Source organism: Stigmatopora nigra, chromosome 22, assembly GCF_051989575.1.
Source record: "Stigmatopora nigra isolate UIUO_SnigA chromosome 22, RoL_Snig_1.1, whole genome shotgun sequence".
Classification (NCBI taxonomy): domain Eukaryota; kingdom Metazoa; phylum Chordata; class Actinopteri; order Syngnathiformes; family Syngnathidae; genus Stigmatopora; species Stigmatopora nigra.
The window spans coordinates 105747-116386 of record NC_135529.1 but is presented as its reverse complement, the minus strand read 5'-3'; the positions used below and the strand labels follow the sequence as shown (position 1 = coordinate 116386).

Here is a 10640-nt window from a genome sequence, read left to right as displayed (position 1 = left end):
GAGAAGATAACTTCAGATGAGGAACAGCAAAAACATTGGAACAACAACTTTTTAGAGTGCCTGTTGATCATCAAATGTTCTCCTCCTTCTTTTACTTGTTCCTCTTCTTGGTCTTAAACGTTCTAAAATGTGCTTGTCTCATGCCCTGCTCCCAGAATAGCCCAAAGACTTGGGAGAGCAATGGTTCCTTTCCAAACTTGAGCCAACGTCTCCTCCTACTTGCCGGAGTGCTGGCATCTCCTTATTGAGGACCAGGAGGAGGAAGGAGGTGTGGTGTGGGTGGCGCCCCCAATACGCCAACCCAGCCCCACCGGTACTGAAACCCCGCCTCTTTCCTGACTTCTGGACCAATGAGGCCGTGTTGTGGATCAAGTGTCACTATAACAGAAGAACATCATCAGCGCGGCAAGTTTGCAGATCCTGACAGCCGCTCTGGGCCAGCGGGGACCTCCACGCTTCATACTTCTTCTTTCTTTACTTCTTATCTCAGGTAAGGAGGTCCAAATCCCAATCCTAATCCTTATCCTGGTCCTATAGTCCAACCATCCCATTGTCTAGTGATTCACAACTAGTGTGCCATGAGAAATCCTCTACTTCTTAGACTTAGTCCAGAAACGATATAATTGCTCCGAATAATTTATCAACTATCCATCCATAATATATATACTGTCAAGCAGAACAAATTACGTGACAGAAAGTACTGAATCAAAAGTGCTGTGGAAGTACTTTGGCTCGAAAAAGGTTTAAAAATACCTAAAAAAAAACATTGAAGAGTTGTTATACTGCTTCTGCCTGATTTAATCTTTTAGTCATGTTTCTGGTGTAGTGATAGGTTTTAACTGAGAACTGTTTTTGATGTCAAATTTACACCGTTGTTTTATGCATTGAAACGATGTAAAGGTGTCCAAATTCCATTTGCGTGGTGGTTCTATTTGAATTTTATGGTTAGGTCATATGAGTCTCCATCTGGTCCATTTGGAGCAGGCGGTCATCAACATGGACGCTCCCAAGGACCATATGAGTTGCTCACAGGCCTGTTCTGAAAATAGCTCATCTTTTCTGTTATGTTGTATGATGGGTTAGAATACAAAAACTGGCAATTGTGTCCAATTACTGTTCTTTTGGATGATTTTGTAAAACTTCCAGAGTTGCTTTGTTCTTCTTCTACTGTTGTAGTTACACGAACAACCTGAGTTGTCTTGATTGTTGTGTAGGGATTGCAAAGTTTGTTAAATACCAGCCAATTAAGTAATTGGCACAGTTAACGTGTTTGTTTTTAAAGGGGATCAACAGCAGATAGTTTTGACAGCGTTGTTTTTCTGGGTTTGGCGTTCCAGTGGGTCGGTAGCTTCTATAAGCGAAGCTGCAAATGGTTATGGCTCGCAGCCACATGGTGGCAGGATCAACACTTTAGCACCCAGATGAAAGGCCAAGATTCTCCAGACGGATGAACTCACGTCAGCAAATTCCCATTGGGAATTGTCAGCATTCTGGAAGCAGAACGCAAGGACCTTTTTACCTTCTGAGGTTTATTCTGAAAGGCATATTAAGCAGGGAGCAATTGGGCTGGGAGAAGATTGAAGGAAGCCAGCAGGCGGCCACATAAGGTGACGCCAGGTGCAGGGACGGGAGCTCCTCCAAGGAAGGAAAGGGATCCAGGCATGGAGTTCTGGGAAACCTGAGTCGGTTGGGCACTGCACAGCTGCGACTCGGAAATAGATGAAGGAATGCGATAATCGGAATAATGTGGGCCTAAGCTTCTTTTCTTATTGGATCAACTCTTCACTCTATCACTCAAATGTAACATCTTTGCTATGCTATACTATTCTATGTCATTCCATTCTGTTCTCTTTTAGGAGTATTGTGTTCCCCTGATTGGTTAAAGTATTGCCGGACTTGTTATTATTATTGGATATTAAACTTAATTCCATATAAATATATTTTTGTAAGTTCGATTTTTATCAGAACATTTTAACCAACACTCACAATTGCATAATCACGCACATGCATGATAGAGTCCGATATGATTAAATCGCAATCTTTGTCTACATTGCTATACCATCTGAAATTAAAACCAAAAGTCACCACGATCAACACAACATTAATATTTGAGGAAAAATGCGCATGAATGAAGCTGAAATGTGTCTTTCTAGTTAAATGTACCATATGTAACCTGTTATCAAAAAAATAACAACCTCCATAACTTTTAGAACATTTATTTTGAGGTATATAAAATATAAAGACATCTTGTAGTTGAGGAGTGGTAATGATATTACGATTACTAATAATAGTTATTTGAATTTAGTTGGGCTGCCTTTTAGTGTAGGGGTCCACTCGCCTGACTTCGGTGTGGGCAGGCGTGGGTTTGATTCCCGCTGGGGGCCAAATGATTGAGAGTGCGGATGGTCATTTGTTTTTCTGTGTGTCCTACGATTGACTGGTGACCAGTCTTGGGTGTAATCTGCCTTTTGCCCGACAACAGCTGGTTAGGCTCCAGCAAACACCAGTACCCTTTCGTGGATGGACAGAATGGAAGATGAATGAATGATTAATTAAATTGAATGTTTTTATTCTCATTAAACAATTATAATGATAATTAAAGCTTCACCACAAAGTACACAAATAACAATAACACAAATAAATAATCAATAAGTAATAAATAAATAAATAAATAGTCAAGATAAGAATAAGTAGGGAAGTACACAATCAACAACAACAAACAAACAGATAAATAAGACAAAACAAACAATCGGTAAATAAGTAATAAATACTAATATTAGTCATCATGTTATGTCTAAACATTGGGAGGCAAAACATTAATAGCCCTGCTTCCTCCCACCAGTTAGTTAGCTAGAATAGGCTCTAGCACCCCTAAAATCCTTAACGAGTTTTGCATCTTGTGTCTAATTTTAAACTGTTGACAATTTTTGCAAACTGGAAACTTCTGAAATCGGACTCCAGTGGAGCACATGCACATTTTTATACTCCTTTTTGGTCTGGGGGTCAAGGATATGGGCGTGTAGGGAGAGGGTGTTAAATGTGCATGTGTGTGACAGGGGCACTTGTTCAAGTTATTTTAGAGGCGAGCTTTAAATAAAGTTAGTTCTTGGCTAAGGAACTTTGAAAAGCGAGGTGACTTAAATGAACAACCTTGTTAAACGGAAGCGCTTTGTTATGTAGACATAATCATTGTCCTCCATCGACCCTCCATCCCACCCCGCCATTGTACCCCGCCTCCTCATTTGCCCGTCCCAGGTTGGTCGTCCTTCAACAGCGCAGTTCTAAGTGTCAACCACAAAATGGTGGCACATTCATATGCTTTGCACTGTAAATGTGGCTACACAAGCCCAAGGAAGTGCTCAAAAAGTGCATTTAGCGTTCAATAACCCTTGGCAAAAACTAGGGTGTATGGCTGTAGGCTGTAATGTAAATGTATATTGTTAAATAAATGTGACAAGTAGTGGTCGACAACAGGATTACAACCAAAGTAAATGGGTGGAAAACCAAATTTGAGTAAGATTTGGACAAAAAGGTTAAATGATTAACTTGGATATAATAAAAATATGCTAAAATAAATGTGTTACATTGAAAAATGCTGTGGTATATCAATCTTGTGGTTTGACTTGCAGGTTTTGACGTCCATTTTCAACATGTCTGACACCGAAGACTAGTAAGTCCCCTAGTGCCAAAAGAGTGTAGTGATTAATTATTTTTGGGGTTTTCTACTGATTAAGTTATTTGCACTTTATCTCCTCTTTTTGTTGTGTTCTTATTTCTTTTGTCACTTCTTGTGTCATTTTATGTGGTTTGAGCCCTTCTTTCTGTTTTTGTTTCAAACTGTCACTTTTCCCCAGTCCCTTTTTGTGTCTTAAATGTTGTCTTGTCTTTTCATTTATTCTCATCTCCTGTCTATTGTCCTCATGTTATCAATTGTCTTCTCTTGTCACCTTCCCCTCTTTCATCTTTGAGTCAATTTTGTTATTCTATTTGTATCCATGTTTATCATGTATCCACTTTTTTGTGTCATTTCATGGTGCCATTTTGTCTGCTCTTGTCTCTTTTTCTATATTTTTATATTTTGCTGGCTTCTATTGTCTTATTTTATCCATTTTGAATTGTGTAAAGTATTCTTTCCTGCATTCTGATCTTTTTTCGTCTTCTGTCCCCAGCGATCAGACGGAGGGTAAGTCATACGAATCATTATGTTCTATCACCACCACCATTTTTATCATCATCACTATCATAATCATCATTATCGCCATCATCACATTGGTCCTCATGGTCATCACGGTCCTCAGTCCTCTGTCTTCGTTGGTTGTTGTTTGTTATTGGCGGTCTGGCTTGATTCGTCAGAAGAGGCGCGTCCAATGGCGGTGGCTACCCTGGCTCATTGGCATCGTAGCCACCACCATTGGCGCCTCAGCATGACAGCCCGCATGGATCCCGCCAGTGTACCGAGGTACACGCAGGATCTTTTTTGTAAATGTCCTTCTGCTCCTTTTCTTTCTCGGACCGCCATGAAGATTACGATGGTAAGATCCTCACATTAACCAGTAACTAACATATGAAACCTTTGCCGGCTTTATAAATGAATGCCACTTGACTATCAATTGCATGTGGAAGCCGTTTGCACCACTCACTTATTGACTCTGACAACAGACACTTTGTGTTTCATCGCTAGTGGTTCTCAAACTGGGGTCCCCGGACACCATTGGGGTTGGCAGGTTTTTGCTTTGAGATCTGCAATAAACTGCAAGAAAGCCAAATGTGAATCAATGGTAGTTAAATGCTCTAAAGTTTGCTGGTACTATCTAGATGTGGGACTCTAAATTACACTTGTATCTCCAATATAGGTCACCAAGAAAAACATAATTCACTTGATTACTTTGGCTTTTTCGATTTGATTGGTATTAGGGTCACAATGAGACGATGGTTATGATGATTATTCGCTGAAATACATATTTTTGAAGAGATATGCACTTCTGTACTTTTCCCTATGTGGGAAATATGAATTAGATCATTAATCGTATTTTGCATTTGGATTTGCATAGTTAGGGTTCTAATGAGCATCTAATCTTTTAGGAAGGTTTCACTTATTTACTACCTTGCAATCCATTTTCAAGGACTCATAATAACGTCTAAATGTCCTCACCATCTTAAGATGTTCATTTTTCACCATATTACAAAAAAATGGTTTTGAGATTCTAAGAATATTTTTTGAAAGAAATGTCTATCCTGTCGGAAGTCCTGGGCCTCCAAAAGTTTGAGGAATCTACGCATAACTGCCCTTTCTTTGCCTCCATTAACCGCACGTGGTGTATCTTTAGCCGAAGAGTTATTAGAGGACTCAGAGCTGGCCCCAGAAACAGAAGTAGAAGTAGAACCCGAGGTAGAACCAGAGGAAGAACCCGAGGTAGAATCCGAACCTGAAGAAGAGGAAGCAGAGGAAGAGTACGAAGGTAAGTGGCATGGACAGAGGATGGGGTGGTGGGGTATTCTATCATCCTTTCCTTTCCCATACAACAATGTACGCTCCAGTCATGCAAATGATAATGCTAACTTACCTTCCTTTCACCTCTGTGCGAAGTCGACGACTCACAGCTAGTTTCATTTTATATTTTGGTGGCATTTTGTTTCCTTTGCTGGAGTTTGGCTTGATATGCTGGCCAGCACTCAAAACATTTCGTTAGTTATTGGAAGAGTTTGTTTAATCTGCACGTTAATTTGGGTGCTTTGTGTATTATTTTTTTCAATAATAGTACACGTATGATTTATTATATTTCCATTTATGCAATAATTTGCATACAGTGGCAAATATAATACCGACACATATTTAACACTCAATATTTATTTAACCTAAAATCACAGTATTATAATAGAATTGTTGTTTTCTTACTGCAAAACAGAAAATAACCAACAAATGGTAAATGTTAATTTGCCGACATCTACTGGTGAAATAGTATCGCAACACTGTAAGTCTTGTGTGCGTATAAGCCTCTTGATTCAATCATTTTCTTTAGTTAGATTAAAGTATATATAAAAAAAAATATTTAAATACATACAAAATTACAAATACGGCTTTTGTGCAACAAAATACGATAAGCAAACAAAACCATTTTAAATGTTGAATTTCTTTTGCCTTCGACGAGCTAATGTGCTAACCAAACCACACTAGCTAGCTATAAATTTAGTGCTTATCACGCTAACAGCCCTGGTGGTCACAAAGATGATTGAAAATCAATCATCGACGCAAAATGGATAACAGCTTTTTTTGCTTTATAGAAATTAATTTATAGAAACTATTTATTGAAATAGTTTGCTTGTGCTTCCCCAGTGCCAGCGCTAACGCTTTTATTTTCTATTCTGCTTTTGTTCTCGGCGCTTGCTGCATGCAGAGGCCTCTGAAGAGGAAGGTATGTTCTTTTCAAAATAAAACTCTTATGTTTCAACCCTGGAGCTCCATGCAATCAGGTTCAAAATGAAAAAAAGGGTGAAAGAATATGAAAGAATAAGACATTTTAAAAACTCCCCACCGCCCACCTGTCAACTGCATGGCATGAAGCGGTCAACCAATCGGAGAGGACTCGTATGATCATATGACCTTACCTGTCTTGTGGAGAGGGAAGAGGACAAGATCCTGGTCCAGCCAACGACACAAACATGAATCATTTTCTTAGCAGAGGAGGAGAATTAATAATAACAAAGTGAAACCTTGCTGTATAAATGGTTGTAAAATGTTTATTTTTTACTTGTTTATTAATTGCCTATACTACTAGGTACAAGAGCGACTCCGTTACTGGACAGTTAGTCAATTATCAAATCAATCAACACCTTGATAATTGACTAATCATTTATAAACCTTGAAATTCCCACAATAAGCCAATTTCTAATATACTATATGTTGATATTTGATAAAGTTTTGAAAGCATTAACAAAATTCCTGGCAGGTTGAAGACAAACCACTGGTAGTTGAACAATTCTTCATCAGATTCATTGATTATTAAAACTCACAATAGTAATTGACATATTAATTGACAAGTAAAACATTATTTTGTTCTAACATGATATGATATTAAAAAATAATGACAAGGCAGCTAACAGAAATCAAACACCAATACTTATGTATAATGTGGGTTGAATGTAATTATATTTTAATATGTTTGATTATTTTGTTCCAGTAAACTCTAATCACCAAATAATCATTTTATTGCTTGAGAGACTTTTATATGTTTGGCTTCTAACAGCATTGATTATACTTGTGCCCCCTTCCTTCCTACTACCGCAACCTTCTTCATTTGCTTGCTGCAGAGGAGAAGCCAAAATTCAAGTAAGTCACTAGGCTGAATAAAACTTATCTTTAATTTATTCCAAAATAGTAAAAAACTAAAACAAAGGTTCTTTCTAGGCCAACTGCTCCCAAAATCCCTGATGGGGAAAAAGTGGACTTTGATGTAAGTTGATGGCCTAAAAGGCTTGATTTAAGACTCTTAATTGACGTCAAATGTGACTGTGAACGTGGTTGAACTGAGAATAATGAGAGTACATTGTATATTATATTAGATACCAGTATTAATATAGTTATACACAAGGTGTACTGTGCATAAATTATCTACATGCCTGTCGGTGGTGTCATTGTTTTCAGGACATCCAGAAAAAACGTCAAAACAAAGACCTGGTTGAGCTCCAGGGCCTGATTGACGCTCACTTCGAGCACAGAAAGAAGGAAGAAGAGGAGCTGATCGCCCTCAAGGACAGGATTGTGAGTGTGGAGACCAATCATCACAGAAAAAAAACTTAAAGAATAGTAGTTCACACTCACGCTTTGTATCGACATTTACAGTTTCCTCTGTTAGATTGTCCGTAAAATATTTGCTAAATAGTTTAATTTTAAATGAACTAATTATAAATATACTGTCTAAATATTGGCGGCATTATGGGGTTGAAGGTTCGATTCCAGGTCGGTCCTCACTACAGTGAGTTTTCACGTTCTCCTCTGGGTTGTGTGGATTTTTTCGGCGTACTCCGGTTTCCTCCTACATACCAAAAACATGCAAAACGAGTCAAAACTTAATGATTAAATTAGTTTTCATCATAAATTTCAACTTGTTAAACAAAAGAAATGCCGCGTAGTTTTACTACATTTGTCGCGATCATCTTCCCTCAGGAGAAACGTCGTGCCGAGAGAGCTGAGCAACAACGCGTCCGTGCCGAGAAGGACAAGGAACGCCAGGCCAGGCGTGAGGTGAGTAACCCCTCGGAACCACCTTTTATAAAGCCAAGACTGGGATTGGTCATTGCCGTTTGTGTGCAGGAGGAGCGTCGCATCAAGGAGGAGTCGGATGCCAAGAAGAAGGCCGAGGAAGAAGCCAAGAAAAAGTCTGCTTTGTCAAACATGGGCTCCAACTACAGCAGCCATCTCCAGAAGGTACTAACAGACAAATCATTGTTTTATTCCCAACGTGAACCATACACTTTGTATTTGCTTTGGAATAAATGTTGTATGTAAGAGTTAAACCCTGATAAAAACCTGGTTGATTGAGAAAATATGTCTATCCTACATTTGGATTTCTCCTGGTGCTATGTGGCAACCAAGGACCAACATGTTAACATTTTTCAACATGTTTCATTGACGTGGTCGTACACACTGAAATTTCTGTGACATTTTTCAATCCGCTAGGCTGACCAGAAGCGAGGAGGAAAGAAAGAAACAGAGAGAGAGAAGAAGAAGAAGATCTTAGCCGCTAGACGCAAGCAACTTAACATTGACCATCTCAATGAGGACAAGCTCAGGTATAAGAATACACTATGAGATGCTTGCAAATGTCTTTTTTTTTAATGAAACACACATTCAATGAAAATATATACATATATGTATATATATATATGTAATATATACATACATTTCTTCCAGGGACAAGATCAATGAGCTGCATGATTGGATGTGTCAGCTGGAATCTGAGAAGTTCGACCATACAGAGAGGCTGAAGAAGCAGAAATACGAGGTTTGTATCGTGCAGATTAAACAAGGAGGGGAAAAATTGCCAAAATGTATGTAAAGTATGGAATGGTTTATGTGCTTCATGTGTACCTCTTACAGGTCACTACCCTGCGCAAGAGAGTGGAGGAACTCAGCAAATTGTAAGTAACATTTTGGCATGTTAAACTCCAAAAATATGATTTCAACACATAGTGGCTATAATGCTAATGTTTTATCACAATTGTTCTTTATTTTAATCAAGTATTTTCCCCAAAAAGACTATAACTACAATAATATTAATCTTTTACTTTTCTTTGACCTGTCAAAATGTTAGTTGATGATTACTTCTATTTTTGGGGATCTTTAAAGTGAAACTGAAATTTTAATATGAAAACAAACTAATATGGGTTTGTTTTGTGATTTGTGCTCCACAGCAGCAAGAAGGGAGCTGCCGCCCGCCGCAGAAAGTAAACCCCACCGGCCAAGATAGTTTAGCTGAGAGGACTCAACACTTCGTCATGCTGAGGATGCCCATCACCACTCATGATCGCTTAGCACTAACTGCTAACGATTGAAATAAAATCACGTTGGCCCTCATCGCTCTTTTGAATGTTTGGCTCTCGGGATTTTTGTAAATAAAGTTTGACTCTTCAGGACGATATTTTTGCACTTCTCGTCATTACAGCTGTTTTTTAAAAAAAACACTTAAAATCCAATATTTGTAATGTACAGGTTCATTAACATGTATGTATGTAAGGTCACAGGGGTGCTGGAGCACCCCTGCTGACTTCGGGCCAGAGGCGGAGTAAACCCTGAATTGATGGTCAGCCAATCAGAGGGCACAAGGAGACAAACAGCCATTCACACTCATACATAGGGGCAATTTAGAGTGTCCATCTTTAGAATGTGGGAGGAAACCAGAGTACCCAGAGAAAACCCCACACTGGAAAGTCTGAACTTGGATTTGAACCCAGGTCCCCCCACTGTGAGGCCTGTGCACTAATCACTCTGTCGCCAGACCACCCAGAAAAGTAAAAATACATTAAAAAGTGTGCATATCACCCCTTTTAACGTAGAAAACGTATCTGGATTCTTTTGACGAAACGTGTCAGAACCACAGTGTCACTCCTACTGGTGCGTTCAGGGCTCAGCTCTCTCACCAGCAATTTCCATATTTTAGCTCACAGGTTAGCGAAGAGCCATATGCACCCATCAAAAGAGCCATGTATAACTCCCGAGCCACTCGATTCCTGCTGGTGGTTGTATGATTGTGAGTGTGGATGATTGTTTGTCTCTCTGTGTGCTCTATGACTGACTGGCAACCTGTGTAGGGTGTATTCTGCCTTTTCCCCAAAGACAGCTGGGTTAGGCTCCAGCAACCCTCCAACCCTTAAGATGATGTGCAGTATGGAAGATGAATGAAGATGAATTTTATTTATTATGTGTATATGTGTGTATATATGTGTGTATATGTGTGTATATATGTATGTGTATATATGTGTGTATATATGTGTATATATATGTATGTGTATATATGTGTGTATATATGTGTGCATATGTGTGTATATATGTGTGTGTATATGTGTGTATATATGTATGTGTATATAAATATATAAATGAACTCAATAAAAAAATACACATAAAAGCAGAACACATGATAATG

At 38.8% G+C, this 10640-nt stretch overlaps 1 protein-coding gene across 3 annotated transcripts; it reads left to right on the top strand.

Moving 5' to 3' along the window:
- Positions 1-355: 355 nt before the first annotated feature.
- Positions 356-9636, top strand: LOC144215796 (troponin T, fast skeletal muscle isoforms-like). Of its 3 annotated transcripts, XM_077744938.1 has the most exons (14): positions 356-490; positions 3630-3670; positions 4170-4183; positions 5328-5459; positions 6396-6413; positions 7309-7327; positions 7406-7451; positions 7643-7759; positions 8165-8242; positions 8312-8425; positions 8678-8790; positions 8912-9002; positions 9098-9138; positions 9412-9636. In XM_077744938.1, exons 2-14 carry the CDS (start codon positions 3651-3653, stop codon positions 9446-9448), a joined length of 840 nt encoding a protein of 279 aa, XP_077601064.1. In that variant the 5' UTR covers positions 356-490; positions 3630-3650; the 3' UTR covers positions 9449-9636. The 3 variants fall into 3 exon arrangements, with proteins under 3 accessions (XP_077601064.1, XP_077601065.1, XP_077601066.1); XM_077744939.1 differs by lacking the exon at positions 6396-6413; XM_077744940.1 differs by lacking the exons at positions 5328-5459; positions 6396-6413.
- The last annotated feature ends 1004 nt before the right edge of the window (positions 9637-10640 follow it).